The following is an 18415-nucleotide window of genomic DNA, read 5'->3' as shown; positions in this document are numbered from 1 at the left end:
TTCACTATCACACAATGCTGTACTTCCGACGTACGTTCTCACAAATTTCGTCGTCGAATTAAGGCCTATGTTTGAGACTAGTAGACATCTCTTGGCCAGGAAAAATGGTTCAAATGGCTCTGAGCACTATGGGACTTAGCTTCTGAGGTCGTCAGTCCCCTAGACTTAGAACTACTTAAACCTGAGAGCATCACACACATCCATGCCCGAGGCAGGATTCGAACCGGCGAGCGTAGCAGTCACGCGGTTCCGGACTGAAGCGCCTAGAACCGCTCGTTCACAGCGGCCGGCTCTTGGCCAGGATGTCCTTTATGCCGTTGCTAGTGTCCTTTTGATGTTCTCCTTGCTCCGTCCCGCCACTGGTTATTTTGCTGACTAAGTAGCAGAATCTCTTAACTTCAGCTACACCGTGAGTATCAACCCTGACGTTAAGTTTCCCGCTGTTCTCATTTATGCTACTTCTCATTACATTTATCTTTCTTAGATAAATGTACTCATTAGACTGTTCATTCCATTCTTCACATCAAATAATTCACTCAGGATAGCCATGTCATCAGCAAATCGTATCACTGATATCCTTTCACCCTGAATTTTAATTTCACTCCTGAACCTTTCTTTTATTTCCATTATTGCTTCTTCGAGGCACAGACTGAACAGTAGGGGCGAGAGACTACATCCTTGTCTTACACCCGTCTTAATCCGAGCACTTAGAACTTCGTTCTTGGTCGCCCACTCTTATTATTCCCTCTTGGGTCTAGTACACATTGTACATTACCCGTCTCTCCCTACAGCTTACACCTATTTTTCTCAGAATTTCGAACATCTTGCACCATTTTACATTGTCGAACGCTTTTTCCAGGTCGACAAATCCTATGAAACTGTCTTGATTTTTCTTTAGTTTTGCTTCTGTTATCAACTGCAACGTCAGAATTGCCTCTCTCGTGCCTTTACCTTTCCAAAAGTCAAACTGATCGTCATCTAATACATCCTCAATTTCCGAATCTTTTGTATGTTATTCTTGTAAGAAATTTGGATGCATGAGCTGTTAAGTTCATTGTGCAGTAATTCTGGCTCTTTTCAGCTCTTCCCGTCTTCGGAACTGTGTGGATGATGCTTTTCCGGAAGTCAGATGGTATGTCGCCAGACTCATACGTTCTACACACCAACGTGAATAATCGTTTTTTTGCCACTTCCCCCATTGATTTTAGAAATTCTAATGAAATGTTATCCATACCTTCTGCCTTATTTGATCTTAAGTCCTCCAAAGCTCTTTTAAATTCTGATTCTAATACTGGATCCCCTATCTCTTCTAAATCGACTACTGTTTCTTCTTCTATCACACCAGACAAATCTTCCTCCTCATAGAGGCTTTCAAAGTATTCTTTCCACTTATTCGCTCTCTCCTCTGCATTTAACAGTGGAATTCGCGTTGCTTTCTTAATGCTGTCACCCTTGCTTTTAATGTCATCGAAGGTTGTTTTGACGTTCCTCTATGCTGTGTCTGTCCGTCCGACAATCATTTCTTTTTCAATTTCTTCACATTTTTCCTGCAGCCATTTCGTCTTAGCTTCCCTGCACTTCCTATTTATTTCATTCCTCAGTAAATTGTATTTCTCTATTCCTGAGTTTCCCGGGACATTTTTATACCTCCTTCTTTCATCGATTAATTGAAGTATTTCTTCTGTTACCCATGGTTTCTTCGCAGTTACCTTCTTTGTACCTATGTTTTCCTTCCAAATTTCTGTGATGGCCCTTTTTAGAGATGTCCATTCCTCTTCAACTGTACTGCTTACTGAGCTATTGCTTATTGCTGTATCTATAGCCTTATAGAACTTCAACCGTATCTCGTCATTCCTTAGTATTTCTGTATCCCACTTTTTTGCGTATTGATTCTTCCTGACTAATGTCTTAAACTTTAGCCTACTCTTCATCACACTATATTGTATGTGAGTCTATATCTGCTCCTGGGTACGCCTTACAATCCAGTATCTGATTTTGGAATCTCTGTCTGACCATGATGTAATCTAATTGAAATCTTCCCGTATCACCCGACCTTTTCGAAGTATACCTCCTCCTCTCGGATTCTTGAACAGAAAAAATGGTTCAAATGGCTCTGAACGTTATGGGGCTTAACATCTGAGGTCATCAGTCCCATAGAACTTAGAATTACTCAAACCTAACCTAAGGACATTACACACATCCATGCCCGAGGCAGAATTCGAACCTGCGACCGTAGCGGTCACGCAGTTCCAGACTGAAGCGCCTAGGACCGCTCGGCGACACCGGCCGGCTCTTGAACATAGTATTCGCTATTACTAGCTGAAACTTGTTACATAACTGAATTAGTCTTTCACTTCTCTCATTTCTTTTCCCAAGCCCATATTCTCCTGTAACCTTTTCTTCTTCTCTTACAACTGTACATCAGTCTCCCATGACTATTAGATTTTCATATCCCTTTACATACTGTATTACCCTTTCAATATCCTCATACGCTTTCTCTATCTCTTAATCTTCAGCATGCGACATCGGCATCTATACCTGAACTATCGTTGCCGGTGGCGGTTTGTGTCGATTCTGATAGGAACAACCCTATCGCTGAACTGTTCACTGTAACACACTCTCTGCCCTATCTTCCTGCTCATAAAGAGTCCTACTCCCATTATACCGTTTCCTGCTGCTGTTGATATTACCCTACACTCATCTGACGAGAAATCCTTGACTTCTTTCCACTTCACATCACTGACCAGTACTATATTTGGATTGAGCCTTTGCATTTCCCTTTTCAGATTTTCTAGTTTTTCCTACCTCGTTCAAGCTTCTGACATTCTACGCCCCGATTCGTAGAACGTTATCCTTTCGTTGATTATTCAATCTTTTTATCATGGTAACCTCCCCCTTGGCAGCCCCCTCCCGGAGATCCGAACGAGGAACTGTTCCGGTATCTTTTACCAATGGAGAGATCATCATGACACTTCCTCAGTTATAGGCCACATGTCCTGTGGTACAAGTTACGTGTCTTTAATGCAGTGGTTTCCATTGCCTTCTGCATCCTCATGCCGTTGATCATTGCTGATTCTTCCGCCTTTACGGGCTTTTTCCCACCCCTAGGACAAGAGAGTGCCCTGAACCTCTGTCCGCTCCTCCGCCTTCTTTGACAAGGCCGTTGGCAGAATGAGGGGTGACTGATTATGCCGGATGTCTTCGGCCGCCAATGCTGATCATTAATCAAAATTTAAGCAGTGGTGGGATTCGAACCCGGAACTGTAGACGTTTTGATTATTTTGTTTTTCATTTTGTTCGTTAGTGTTCGTTATATTTGTTCGGGGCGGACGTGCCATGACGCTTGTTCAGTTTCTTCGGTGATCCATTAACTCAGGTTTTTAATTACAGGGGGCAGCTAACAGTCTGACCTAACACGTAGATCTACCGTGCCGGAAAGTAGAATCGAGGACGCTGGGCCAGGATCACGGGTACCGTGGTGTTTTGCGTCGCAATTACTAATGCTCTCAAAATACAACCATGAGCTTTTCGTACGTTGTTTTAGTCTCCAGCCCGATGACAGTCCGAAGGCTGGCGTGGTATCATACTGCGAGGCAACGAGCTGCAAGTTAAGACGTGTGCTGGAGAGACATAGACTGAGACCAGCGTTCTTGCCTGCCCCCAAGATACGAGATATCTGAGTCTGAGCCCTGTTAAAGACGACATAGCTCTTCTCGTTCCCGGTGTGTGTGTGTGTGTGTGTGTGTGTGTGTGTGTGTATGTGTGTATGCGAGTGCCTGTGCGTATGTGGTGTCCCTTGCGAATGCGGCAGAATCTAAAACAATCGGCACAGTTGTGGAGCGTTGTACCGAACACAAGCGACTTATTAACAAAGGGAGCTCGACAAGTAGGCCATAGCCGAGCGTTACCTCCAAAACGGACACAAAGGGGAGAGTCTTGGTTCGTGCATCAACCTACTGGGATTCAGTTATACACTGAGGCGACAAACGTCATGGGATACACTTTTATAGACGGCGGCAATATGGCGTACAGAAGGTATAAAAGAGCAGTGCACTGGCGGAGCTATCATGTGTAGGCAGATGATTGATGTGAAAAGGTGTCCGATGCCATTAAGGCCGCACGACTTTGATCGCGTGGTGTTAGTTCGACCTAGTCGCATGGTTGACTTCCATTTTACCGCAAGTAAACGTTGCTCCCTCCAAAACATCATTTCCACCTTGTTAAGCTTCACAGTCTTCATTTCATTTGGTAGACCCTTCCTCTTTATAGTACCTACAATCAAGGCTTCAGTCTACCACAGGTAGTCCAACGAGGCAGGGCTTATGTAGAGCCAGTCCATGTAAATGCAGTGTGCTTTACCAAAATAACCTTCACAAAGATCCCAACTACAGACGAGGCAGAGATATTTACATTTTTTAACTGTGTAAATTCCACAATTCAGAGCATAACCTGTTGTTAAGTCGCGCAGTAAATAAACTTTGATTCTGTATTTATTTGGTTTGTTCTTCATATAAACTCTAAATGTTATACTGCGTCTGACAGAGCATATTTCTTCGTCGATGGTAAGATTCGTGTGTTGTTCTTAAAATTTGTGAGAAAAGAACTGAAGAAAGGTCTAATTTTGTGCAGTGGATCTTGTCTCGACTGACCTAGGTTTAAGAATTTCGTGTTGTCACTCAAATATAACATTAAAAAAAATGGAAGGTAATCTGTCTGTACTCATTAGTCTGCTTGCCATGGAGTATTTAGAAATGCATACTTTCACCAACGTCACTTATTTTTGGCAATTTCTCTACAGTCTTACGTAAAATAATAGAGAAAAGCAAATATGTTTCATGTACTTTTACTGTTGACCATCAATGCCACATGGAATTTGTCTTCATAATATTCTTATTCAATTCATGAATTTACAGTTCTGCATACCATTTTGTATCAGTTTGTGAGTTTTTATTGTCACATAATTTAAAAAAAATGCTGAGAAACATTCAAATTCAGCACAGTTTTCATCCAGTTGTAAAGTTACATCACTAACACTATTGAACACTGGTAAATCAGGCTGGTTGTCAACTATGGCCCAGTTGCTCCCTTCAGTAATCATATTTTGTGATGTATCAGTAGAAGCAGCAGTATTAGGACTCTCAGCTTAATCTGTACATGAATAAATAAATACACATACACTCCTGGAAATTGAAATAAGAACACCGTGAATTCATTGTCCCAGGAAGGGGAAACTTTATTGACACATTCCTGGGGTCAGATACATCACATGATCACACTGACAGAACCACAGGCACATAGACACAGGCAACTGAGCATGCACAATGTCGGCACTAGTGCAGTGTATATCCACCTTTTGCAGCAATGCAGGCTGCTATTCTCCCATGGAGACGATCGTAGAGATGCTGGATGTAGTCCTGTGGAACGGCTTGCCATGCCATTTCCACCTGGCGCCTCAGTTGGACCAGCGTTAGTGCTGGACGTGCAGACCGCGTGAGACGACGCTTCATCCAGTCCCAAACATGCTCAATGGGGGACAGATCCGGAGATCTTGCTGGCCAGGGTAGTTGACTTACACCTTCTAGAGCACGTTGGGTGGCACGGGATACATGCGGACGTGCATTGTCCTGTTGGAACAGCAAGTTCCCTCGCCGGTCTAGGAATGGTAGAACGATGGGTTCGATGACGGTTTGGATGTACCGTGCACTATTCAGTGTCCCCTCGACGATCACCAGTGGTGTACGGCCAGTGTAGGAGATCGCTCCCCACACCATGATGCCGGGTGTTGGCCCTGTGTGCCTCGGTCGTATGCAGTCCTGATTGTGGCGCTCACCTGCACGGCGCCAAACACGCATACGACCATCATTGGCACCAAGGCAGAAGCGACTCTCATCGCTGAAGACGACACGTCTCCATTCGTCCCTCCATTCACGCCTGTCGCGACACCACTGGAGGCGGGCTGCACGATGTTGGGGCGTGAGCGGAAGGCGGCCTAACGGTGTGCGGGACCGTAGCCCAGCTTCATGGAGACAGTTGCGAATGGTCCTCGCCGATACCCCAGGAGCAACAGTGTCCCTAATTTGCTGGGAAGTGGCGGTGCGGTCCCCTACGGCACTGCGTAGGATCCTACGGTCTTGGCGTGCATCCGTGCGTCGCTGCGGTCCGGTCCCAGGTCGACGGGCACGTGCACCTTACGCCGACCACTGGCGACAACATCGATGTACTGTGGAGACCTCACGCCCCACGTGTTGAGCAATTCGGCGGTACGTCCACCCGGCCTCCCGCATGCCCACTATACGCCCTCGCTCAAAGTCCGTCAACTGCACATACGGTTCACGTCCACGCTGTCGCGGCATGCTACCAGTGTTAAAGACTGCGATGGAGCTCCGTATGCCACGGCAAACTGGCTGACACTGACGGCGGCGGTGCACAAATGCTGCGCAGCTAGCGCCATTCGACGGCCAACACCGCGGTTCCTGGTGTGTCCGCTGTGCCGTGCGTGTGATCATTGCTTGTACAGCCCTCTCGCAGTGTCCGGAGCAAGTATGGTGGGTCTGACACACCGGTGTCAATGTGTTCTTTTTTCCATTTCCAGGAGTGTATAAGCAGCTAAAAGAAGAGTATAAAATATTTTGAGGCAATGTTTGCTTTTATGGTAATGTGTATACTATTCGTAAAAGCGTTTTTCAATAATATTAATCTGTTTTAGTTACCTGAACTTCTGGTATTTTTGCAAAATACGTCTGAAGGTTCATAATCAACATCCACATCAGAGTTTTTCTCCTCCGATCTGGAAGAACCGTCAAAGACACCCTTGATCTTGACTCAGCACAAACGCGCAAAGTGGTCTCCCCTCAGCGATTTTATTCGTATTAACAGGGTGTCTAGAACACCACTAGGACTTCCACATGTGTGAACAGGCAGACTTAACTCTGAAACATTTTCGAGAAAATCGAGTCTGAAAATTTTAGGCGTGCTTACACACTTTGTGTGGTAGCTAATACGCAACGTGTCTGTAGCGGAGAGAGTAAGCCCTTAATGTCCTAAGCGTGAAGGAAGGAAGAAGTAAGCATGGTTGGGTGTAACGTCTCGTCGACATCTATGTCATTGGAGACGGAGCACAAGGTCGAAACGTGGCAAGGATGGAGAAGAAAATCGACCGGGCGCTTTCAAACGAACCATCCCGCCATTTACCTACAGCGATTTAGGGAACTCACGGAAAATCTAAATCTGGATGGCCGGAAGCCGGAAGTCTCTTGCGATTTAAAAGTGGCAGGTCGCTATGCACGGGTAGGTTAGAATTCCTGGAGATCTTGTGGAATTCTCTCATAAGGGCAGTACATCTGCGTAGATCAGGAGGCATTATACCGGTTAACAGTGGAAGCCAATAAACTGGAGTAGATCTGATTGTGCCAGATATTATGCGCATTGTCGTATTTAGCTGGGTATCAACAAGCCTTGTATGATGACTATTCATCCAAACAGGTGCACAATACTCAGCACTTGAGTATACCAAGCCCAGAGCTGAAGTTCGCAGGGTGGTTGCTGAAGATCCCCAGGTAGTTCCGCATATCTTATGGAGGATGTTGTTTCGAGTCCTCAGCTTTTGAGATAAGTTAAGAAGGTGTTGTTTGAAGCATAGTGTACGATCCAGGATGACACCAAGATATTTTGGGTTCCAATAGTGACGAAGAATTCTGCCTCTGAAACTTACCTCCAGTTTTACGTTCGCCAACTGGTTATTTAGATGGAAGCAACACACTTCTGTTTTACTCACACTGGGTTGGAGTCTCCAGATTTTGAAGTAATTGTCTAATGCAGACAGGTCATTGGCTAAAATCTCTTCCGTTGTCTTCATTTCCTGGTGTTTGACGGCTAGCGCCAGGTCATCGGCATAGCAGTATTTTCTGGACGAAGTGTCGGTAGATCAGATAGAGATTGAACAGTAAGGGTGAGAGAACTGATCCTTGAGGCAATCCGTTGTTCAGCTTCCTCTCCTTACTTATGTCACAAACTACTCGTAACCGAGAGCATGGCTACCATCCAGCGTGGAAAATGCTCTCCGACACATGGCCAGCTACGGACTACAGCACTTCCTATCATGAATACATCAATAAGAGACAATAATTGATTAAAACTGGTAAAAATGTCTTCCTCACATAAGAGGCACCTTACAGCCTTTCTCAGAAACGGGTGAAACGTGCATTTTCCTATTTACGTATATAAGGCCCTAGTCGTGGTCTACGCATTCTGTCAGTATGAATCCAATCGGTGAGGGGGAGTTCGTACGGCCCCCTCGTAAGCACAAACCAGAGGTTAGGGGAGCATGATCACACAAACTGCAGACTCTTAGTGACCTCTGCCGGGAAGTACATGACTACGCTTGCCGCACAGCGTACGTTTCTGTTGTGTTCTCCAACAGTTTATTGAACGTAACTTCTTCTACAATACAATAGCTGGCTGTACAATAGGTGTACACGTCTAGCTGGAGATGTGGTTCCTCTCGGTCGGCTGGTACTTCTATCGGCGGTGCAGTACAGCGACTTCGGTGATATCTTCTCGGAGACATCTGCTATAGCGGTTGCCATTAGCAGCGGACGAAGACTGGTCTGCCTTCGACCGGCCGGGCCTATATAGTGAACTGGAGCCAACAGAAACCCGGCGTAGGAAGCCGTGGCCGGATATGTCGCGGCGACCTCTGCAAGGAAAGGTTCCTATTAATCGACTGGAACCTTCGGTGTGTTTACCTGGTGTCTTCGCCTGTTTGGCTGTTGGTTTGTTTCCCTCATAGCGTGGCTGTTATGCATTTAGGGGAACCCCATGGCAGACAGTACAGTTTCGTCTTATTGGAAGATGATGATTATTAGTGTTTTAGGGCGCACAATCGTCTTATTGGAAAGCGCGGGAAACAAAGCAACATACGGCATACGGGCTCCGTTTGCGAGAATGCGTTGCGTACGGGCTTAGGGTGGAAAGTGCTGACCGAGAGCAGTGGCTTTTGGGTATTTCGTCAGTGCTAATAGAGAAGCAACACAGCGTGAAATAACTGCAGAAATCGAAGTGGAACGTACGGCGAACGTATTCGCTGAAGGTGCAGTGCGGCACGAAAAGCGGCATGGTGAACCGCTTCCAGCTAGAAGTAACGATAAAAAAAAACACAGGACTCGGCAGTGTTCTATGTTTTGGTGCAGGGCTGTGCCACGCGTGCGCCAACGTGTCGCGGGCGGGCGTGCGCGCCGATCAGGACGCGCTGGTGGTGCGGCAGCTGCGCGCGGCGGGCGCCATCCCACTGCTAGTGTCCACCACGCCCGAGTACTGCCTCTTCTTCGAGACCTACTCGCAGCTGCACGGCGTCACCAGGAACCCCTACGACACGCGCCGCACGCCCGGCGGTTCCTCTGGCGGAGAGGTGAGTGTTCCTCACAGATTTTCGTCTGTATCTACGCCTACATACATACTCCGCAAGTCACCGTACAGTACATGGCGGAGGGTACGGCAATTGAAAGAGAGAGAGAGGGATATAGATAGCGAGAGGGATTTACGAGTGTATGATGAACTCCTCCTAAATTTCTACCAAACAATAAAACACCTGATTTGGAATAAGGAAAACTTCCTGGCAGATTAAAACGGTGTGCCGGACCGAGACTCGGACTCGGGACCTTTGACTTCCGCGGGCAAGTGCTCTGCCAACTGAGCTACCCAAGTACGACTCACGACCCGTCCTCACAGCTTTAATTCCGCCAGTACCTCGTCTCCGACCTTCCAAACTTCACAGAAGCTCTCCTGCGAACCTTGCACAACTAGCACTCCTGGCAGAAAGGATATTGCGGAGACATGGCAAGGTTGGCAGGAGAGCTTCTGTGAAATTTGGAAGGTAGGAGACGAGGTACTGGAGGAATTAAAGCTGTGAGGACGGGTCGTGAGTCGTGCTTAGGTAGCTCAGTTGGTAGAGTACTTGCCCGCGAAAGGCAAAGGTCCCGAGTTCGAGTCTCCGTCCGTCAGACCGTTTTAATCTGAAGTTTCATATCAGCGCACTATGGGACTTAACATCTATGGTCATCAGTCCCCTAGAACGTAGAACTACTTAAACCTAACTAACCTAAGGACATCACACAACACCCAGTCATCACGAGGCAGAGAAAATCCCTGACCCCGCCGGGAATCGAACCCGGGAACTCGGGCATGGGAAGCGAGAACGCTACCACACGACCACGAGCTGCGGACCAAGAACGGACAGAGTAAGGAACGTAGAGATTAGAGAGGATCTTAAACAAGAAAGTATGAGAGAAGAAATTGAAAAAAAAGAGATTAAGATGGTATGGGCATGTTAAGAGGATGCATGGGCAGAGACTCCCCAAAATTATGGAAGAACTAAAGATGGATGGGAAAAGACCTGGAGGGCGCCCAAGAACACGGTGGAAAATGGGAGTGAGAATATCTGTAGAAAGGAGAGGTGTGACCTGGCAGCAGGTGGAGGAAGAAAAGTGGTGGGTTCAAATGGCTCTGAGCACTATGGGATTTAACATCTGAGGTCATCAGTCCCCTAGAACTTAGAACTACTTAAACATAACTAACCTGAGGACATCACATACATCCATGCCCGAAGCAGGATTCGAACCTGCGACCGTAATGGTCGCGCGGTTCCAGAATGAAGCGCCTAGAACCGCTCGGCCACACTGGCCGGCAAAAGTGGTGGGAGGACCGAGGCAAATGGAGAGGACTCGTCAGCGCCCAGACCCGGCAGTAGCTGGAGCGGGATTCGGATATAGATAGATGATAAATTCCTTCCCTCGAAAATTTCCTCCCCTCATACCTGCTCTGAGTTACCACAGATGACGTGTCAGTGATGTCATTTGTATTAAGACTGCAGTACACGCCATGTGCCTGGTTTTTTTCCACAGCGCTGAATGGAAAGCGTAAGCTCTGAAAAATGTTCTTCTATAGTTGTTGACCCCTGAGCAGAAAACAGCACGCAGCTTGTGAATCCGCTATCTTGAGGCTGCTTTTTATTAGCAGGATACGAGAAACTGCACTGTTATTGCCCACTTTACGAATCACAAATAATGTCCATTCTTCACATTTTCAGAGAGAACAAACAAAATAATGAACTGCCGGTTTGCGTAATTACTATCAAACTAGTTCTCAATTACATGTGCAAAATCCAGAGATTGCTAATTATCCGCGGTAGACATGCCTTTTCTGCGAAACAGTTGATCGAATTCTGATCTGACAGCTGAACCACCTCGTCCGCCGTCCACGTTAAGAACGACCCGAAGATCTCCGAAGTGCTTCGTCTGCCTTTTCGTTTAGCTATTGTTTATTATTCTGCTGATAATTAACAATTTTAAAATAATGGAATGATAGCCTGATGTTGACAAATGCTCTTATATGAATTGCAAGTAAATTCACTGTTTAGTGTTTCTAATGTTAATAACAGAAGTTTATCATTTTGGCGCGCTACTTCCGAACACAGCAGCCAATAGCGGAGAGGGACCACAATTAAGGCGGTCTTTCTCACGATACTCGTACTATGTAAGCCTTCTGTCACCGGTACCTCTCACCACGTTACATCTTCCCGCTGCTGCCTTCTCAAGTGCTTTAAGAAGAGCTTCTAGCAGCTAAATATGATGACTGCCAAGCTAGAAATATTAGAATGGTATCTTGTACCACTAACAGTCACTTCCTTTTCTGTTCCACTCGCAAACAGAGTGACGGAAAAACAAGTCTGTATATGAAACTTCCTCGCAGATTAAAACTATGTGCCAGACCGAGGCTCGAACTCGGGGCTTTGGCCTTTCGCGGGCAAGTGCTCTACCAAGTAGTAGCGAGGTACTGGCGGAAGTAAAGCTGTGAGGACGGAGCGTGACTCGTGCTTGGGTAGCTCAGATGGTAGAGCACTTGCCCGCGAAAGGCAAAGGTCCCGAGTTCGAGTGTCGGTCTGGCACACAGTTTTAATCTGCCAGGAAGTTTCATATCAGCTCACACTCCGCTGCAGAGTGAAAATCTCATTCTGGAAGTCTCTATATGCCTCCGTATAAGCCCCAATGCCTTTTATCTTCGTGGTACTTTCCTGCAGTAGAATCATTCTGCAGTCAAATGCCGTTCTCTGAAGTTTCTCAGCAGTGTTTCGCGAAAAGAATGTCATCTTCCCTCCGGGGATTCTCATTTGAGTTTACGAAGCATCTCCGTAATACTCGCGTATTGATCAAAGTTACTAGTAACATATTCAGCAGCTCACCTCTGAATTGCTTTAATGTCTACATTTAATCAGACCTGGTGAGAATCGGAAATACTCTAGCAGAAGACTGGGTCGCACTAGTGTTTTGTACGTAGTCTCCATTAAAGATGACTACACCTTCCTAAAACTCTCCCAATTAACTGTAGTCGACTATTCGCCTTCCCTACCGCAGCCCTCACACTCTCGTTCCGTTTCACATCGCTCTGCAACGTCCCGCCTAAATATTTAATCGACGTGAGTCTGTCAAGCAGCGCATTACTAATGCTGTAATCGAACATTACGGGATTGTTTTTCTACTCATCGCTATTAATTTACATTTAGAGATATCTGCCACTCATCACACCAACTAAAAGTTTTGTCTAATTCAATTTGTATCTCCCTACAGTCGCTCAACGATGACACGCTCTCTTATACCACAGCTTCATCAGCAAACAAGCCACAGATCGTTGCTCTGCCAGATCATTCATGTATTCAGAGAACAAGAACTCTCCTATCACTTTTTCCTGGGGCAGTCCTGACGATACCATTGTCTCTGATCAGCTCTCGCCGTGGAAAACAACCTACTTGGTTCTAATGCTTAATTAGTCTTCGAGCGAGTCACGTATTTGGGAACCTATTTCGTGTGTTCGTATCTTCGTTAAAAGTCTACAGTGGGGTATCGTGCCAAAAGCTTTTCGGAAAACTAGGAATATAGAATCCGTTTGTTGCCCTTCATCCATGGTTCCCAAGGTATCATGTGAGAAGAGGGCTGCTTTCCAAAACCGTGTTGCTTTGTGGACAAACTTTTCCATCTGAAGGAAATTTATTATAATCGAACTGAGAAAAAACCGATGTTAAGGATATTGATCTGTAATTTTTCGGGTCCGTTCTTTCCGCTTTCTTACACACGGTATTCACTTGTACTTTTTGCAGTCGCTTGAGACTTCGTGCTGGGCAAGAGAATCACGAAAAATGCAAGTTAAGCAAAGGGCCAATACTGCATAGTACTCTTTGTAAAACCGAATTGGCATTCCATCCGGAAATGACGACTTAATTGTTTTCAGGGATGCTTACTACTATGTCGTCCATACGCGAGTCTGTGCAAGGAATGCCACTGCAGCGTGAATACATATTTCGTCACCAAATACGAGGTACGACAATAAAGTAATGAGACTGATGCGAAAAAAATGTTGCTTACCATTTTAGTCAAGTTTAGCGTTGTCTCCTTCAAAGTAGTTCCTTTCTGATTGCACAAATTTTTTGCAGCTCTTCTGCCATTTATGGTAACACTTCTGGAACTCATCTTCTGTAATATCTGCCAAGACCCTCGTCACAGATTTTTGGACATCTTGTGTTGTTTGAAAATGGTGTCCCTTGACCGCCGTTTTGACTCTTAGAAATAGGAAAAAGTCGCACGGAGCGATATCAGGTGAATAAGGTGGCTGTGGTATTACTGAAATTTGTTTTGAGGTTAAAAATTGCTGTACTGATAGAGCGGCATGGGATGGCGCATTATCGTGATGCATAATCCAATTATCATTAATGTTGGCATGGACACGAAGAAATCTTTTATGAAGTCTTTCTAAAATTTCTTTGTAGTAATATACACTCCTGGAAATGGAAAAAAGAACACATTGACACCGGTGTGTCAGACCCACCATACTTGCTCCGGACACTGCGAGAGGGCTGTACAAGCAATGATCACACGCACGGCACAGCGGACACACCAGGAACCGCGGTGTTGGCCGTCGAATGGCGCTAGCTGCGCAGCATTTGTGCACCGCCGCCGTCAGTGTCAGCCAGTTTGCCGTGGCATACGGAGCTCCATCGCAGTCTTTAACACTGGTAGCATGCCGCGACAGCGTGGACGTGAACCGTATGTGCAGTTGACGGACTTTGAGCGAGGGTGTATAGTGGGCATGCGGGAGGCCGGGTGGACGTACCGCCGAATTGCTCAACACGTGGGGCGTGAGGTCTCCACAGTACATCGATGTTGTCGCCAGTGGTCGGCGGAAGGTGAACTTGCCCGTCGACCTGGGACCTTACCGCAGCGTCGCACGGATGCACGCCAAGACCGTAGGATCCTACGCAGTGCCGTAGGGGACCGCACCGCCACTTCCCAGCAAATTAGGGACACTGTTGCTCCTGGGGTATCGGCGAGGACCATTAGCAACCGTCTCCATGAAGCTGGGCTACGGTCCCGCACACCGTTAGGCCGCCTTCCACTCACGCCCCAACATCGTGCAGCCCGCCTCCAGTGGTGTCGCGACAGGCGTGAATGGAGGGACGAATGGAGACGTGTCGTCTTCAGCGATGAGAGTCGCTTCTGCCTTGGTGCCAATGATGGTCGTATGCGTGTTTGGCGCCGTGCAGGTGATCGCCACAATCAGGACTGCATACGACCGAGGCACACAGGGCCAACACCCGGCATCATGGTGTGGGGAGCGATCTCCTACACTGGCCGTACACCTCTGGTGATCGTAGAGGGGACACTGAATAGTGCACGGTACATCCAAACCGTCATCGAACCCATCGTTCTACCATTCCTAGACCGGCAAGGGAACTTGCTGTTCCAACAGGACAATGCACGTCCGCATGTATCCCGTGCCACCCAACGTGCTCTAGAAGGTGTGAGTCAACTACCCTGGCCAGCAAGATCTCCGGATCTGTCCCCCATTGAGCATGTTTGGGACTGGATGAAGCGTCGTCTTACGCGGACTGCACGTCCAGCACGAACGCTGGTCCAACAGAGGAGCCAGGTGGAAATGGCATGGCAAGCCGTTCCACAGGACTACATCCAGCATCTCTACGATCGTCTCCATGGGAGAATAGCAGCCTGCATTGCTGCGAAAGGTGGATATACACTGTACTAGTGCCGACATTGTGCATGCTCTGTTGCCTGTGCCTATGTGCCTGTGGTTCTGTCAGTGTGATCATGTGATGTATCTGACCCCAGGAATGTGTCAATAAAGTTTCCCCTTCCTGGGACAATGAATTCACGGTGTTCTTATTTCAATTTCCAGGAGTGTAGTTCCAGAACCTCAGTACTTTGGATTATTATGTCTGGGGGCGCCGTAAACAGTTGGTCCATGCTGTGGACCACCTGGATGTAGAACCTCTTAATTGATGGTTCATGGAAGCTTGTAAAACCATTCGAGATTGTCAGGGACTATTTCAAAGGTAGTGACAGTCCATGATTCGACGAGTGCATGCGTGTTTAGAAGCAAGAAGAGAAGATTTCGAGACTTTACTGTGAGTTAATATGTTGATGCGCTCCAGTCACCTAAATTGTAAACTTTCATTATTAATTCGAAAACTATGGATTTTCGAACATATATTTATGTGAACTTTTGTCCTTGATCTGGTGTGTGGAACCCATCCCCAATGTATGTATTTTTGAAACAGCCTGTATATCAATGACGTTGCAGACCTGATGACGTGAGCGACTGTTTGCAGGCTGCCCTGCTGGGCGCTGGAGCATCGCTGGTGAGTCTGGCCTCCGACGTGGGAGGCTCCGCGCGGCTGCCGGCGCTCTTCTGCGGAGTCTTCGGCCACAAACCGACGGCTGGTGAGTAGCTGCTTGCTCCTATCTCCAGTTCTGACCTATGTACTGTCTCAACCCACAGACGTTTTGAAAACCGTAATACCCAGAACACACTAATGTGATTACTTGTCAAAGCCTGAGTAACAACCTTCTGCAGCTCGGACCACTGCGATACGGGTGGGAGGAGAGTTAATGAGATTGTGGAAGGTATTTAAAGGCATTTGGAGCCACGTCGACTCCTGTGCGGTGGCCAGCTGTGCTAGGTTTCTCGCTTGAGGATCCGTGGCTCGATCACGGTGATCTCACAGATTCTGGATTGGGTTTGAACCCGGAGAGGTTGGTGGCCAGGGAAGTACGGTAAACTTATTCTGGTGCTCTTAGAACCACTCAAGTACACTGCGAGCCGCGTAACACGTTGCATTGTTCTCCTGGTATAGGTCATCGTGTCGAGGAAAAACAAATAGCATCCAGGGGTGAACATGGTCCCCCAAGGACAGATAATACTTGTGCCTCCTAGAATGACGAGATCACTCAGGGAACGCCACGAAAACATTCCCCAGACGATAGCACTCCCTCCTCCGGCATGTGTCCTCCCGATGATTGTTACAGAGTGTTTCCTTCAGATGTTCCACGTTGTACACGCCAACTGACATCTGTCCGATGATGCATAAAACGTGATTCATCTGAAAATGTCACCTGTCGGCACTCAGTGGACCTTTATTTGCCTTAATATTTGCAAATTGTAGCTTTCTTCGCCGCGAACAGAAGGCCGCATGGGTGCATGAACCATGTGCCTGTTGCTGAGCTCCATATTCAGCAACGTTCGCTGCACGGTCGTATAGGAGACACTGTTGGTAGCTCCCTGGTTCATCTGGGTGGTCAGTTTCTCGGCAGTTGCACGTCTATTCGCCCGTATACGAGGTGTAACAATAAAGTAATGAGACTGATTTTCTTTGCAAGATGTGGCAACCCTGCAGGCTTGCATAGGCACAATATCTTTGACCTTGGTCTATAAGCTGCTTCTAGTCCAAGCGGCACACCGATGCAACTGCTCAGTCGTGAGTTGTGCTATAATAAGTTGACAGGTGTTTGTGTCTCTTGTCATGGAAATGGAACCAAATAATATTGCACCATGGCATGCCATTTCTTTTTGCATCAGATTGGCTGAAAACTTGACGACGACTTATGGTAAACTTCAGAAGGCTTTTGGAGAGGAGGTTATGTAAAGAGCTCAAGTTTTTCGTTCGAATAAAATGTTTAGTGAAGGCAGAACGTATGTTGAAGGTGAAGACCGCAGTGGACGACCATCAACCTCACGGACGGATGTCAACTTGGCCAGGGTGCGTGAACTCGTACGATCTGATCGAAGATTATCAGTGAAAATGATTGCAGAAGAACTGAATCAATTGAGAAATGGTTTGTCTAATAATAACTGAAGATCTTGGTATGAGAAAGATTTGTGCGAATATGGTCCCCAAAAATCTCACACCACAACAGCGAGAAACACGGAAAAATGTGGCAGCCGATCTGTTAGAGCAAACGGAAATCGATCCAGAATTGTTGAGCCGTGTTATCACTGGTGATGGAAGTTGGTTTTTTTCAGTACGATCCAGAGACAAAACACCAAAGATCGCAATGGTGCTCAAAGGGATCACCCAGACCAAAAAAAGTTCGCATGTCAAAGTCAAAAGTGAAATGCATGCTTGTGTGCTTCTTTGATTCTAAGGGAATTGTTCATAAAGAGTGGGTTCCTCCTGGACAAACAGCTAACCAATATTACTATAAAAAAATTTTAGAAAGACTTCGAAAAAAGAGTTCTTCGTGACCGTGCCAACATTGCTGATAATTGGATTCTGCATCACCATAATGCGCCATCCCATACTGCTCTGTCAGTTCAGCAATTTTTAAACTCAAAACAAATTTCAGTACTAACACAGCCACCTTATTCACCAAATATCGCTCCGTGCGACTTTTTTCTATTTCCAAGAGTCAAAACGGCGGTCAAGGGACACGATTTTCAAACAACGCAAGACGTCCAAAAAGCTGTGACGAGGATCTTGGAGGGTATTACAGAAGATGAGTTCCAGAAATGTTACCATTAATGGCAGAAGCGCTGGAAAAATTTGTGCAGTCAGAAGGGAACTACTTTGAAGGAGACAACACTAAACTTGACTAAAACGGTAAGCAACATATTTTTTCACATCAGTCTCATTACTTTATTGTCGCATCTCCAACGTCCCCGCAGCTGTCTTCACCCCTTTCGTCTACGGCCCTTGGTGCTCCATAGTTGCGTCGGTGCCGGTTCTGGTCTTTATCCACGACTGCACACGAACAATTTACAAACTTAGCCGTTTCGGATAAGCTCCCCCCAAGATTACTGACTTCCAGGAAGCGGACTTGAGTAATGGTAAGTCTGGGCTCATGTACAGGATGGAAACATTGGAAACAAAATGGTATTAAGCAGCAACGAGCGAGTAATAGATCATGCAACGTCACTACAATACGGGATCACTGTCATATTGCCTGGACACCCGTGAGCCACCATAAAGCTTCGCCTACAATGTTGCTTGACATTACAGCTCTGTCCTACAGGTCTACACTGATATTTTGACACTTTTTTGTGGAATGTGCTAATGACAAGCATCCGCCAGCTTCCA

At 46.6% G+C, this 18415-nt stretch overlaps 1 protein-coding gene across 2 annotated transcripts in view; it reads left to right on the top strand.

Moving 5' to 3' along the window:
• LOC124621854 (fatty-acid amide hydrolase 2-A-like) overlaps positions 1-18415 on the top strand; it is a 170292-nt gene that overhangs the window by 92028 nt on the left and 59849 nt on the right. For both annotated transcript variants that reach the window (XM_047147316.1, XM_047147308.1), the window contains exons 4-5: positions 9189-9406; positions 15671-15782. In XM_047147316.1, coding sequence (XP_047003272.1) covers positions 9189-9406; positions 15671-15782 — 330 coding nt within the window. The remainder of the gene's footprint in view (positions 1-9188; positions 9407-15670; positions 15783-18415) is intronic.

The sequence above is a fragment of the Schistocerca americana genome, chromosome 1 (genome assembly GCF_021461395.2).
Source record: "Schistocerca americana isolate TAMUIC-IGC-003095 chromosome 1, iqSchAmer2.1, whole genome shotgun sequence".
In the NCBI taxonomy this organism is placed as follows: domain Eukaryota; kingdom Metazoa; phylum Arthropoda; class Insecta; order Orthoptera; family Acrididae; genus Schistocerca; species Schistocerca americana.
The sequence above is the reverse complement of the archived record's forward strand: the minus strand, read 5'-3'. Positions and strand labels throughout refer to the sequence as shown.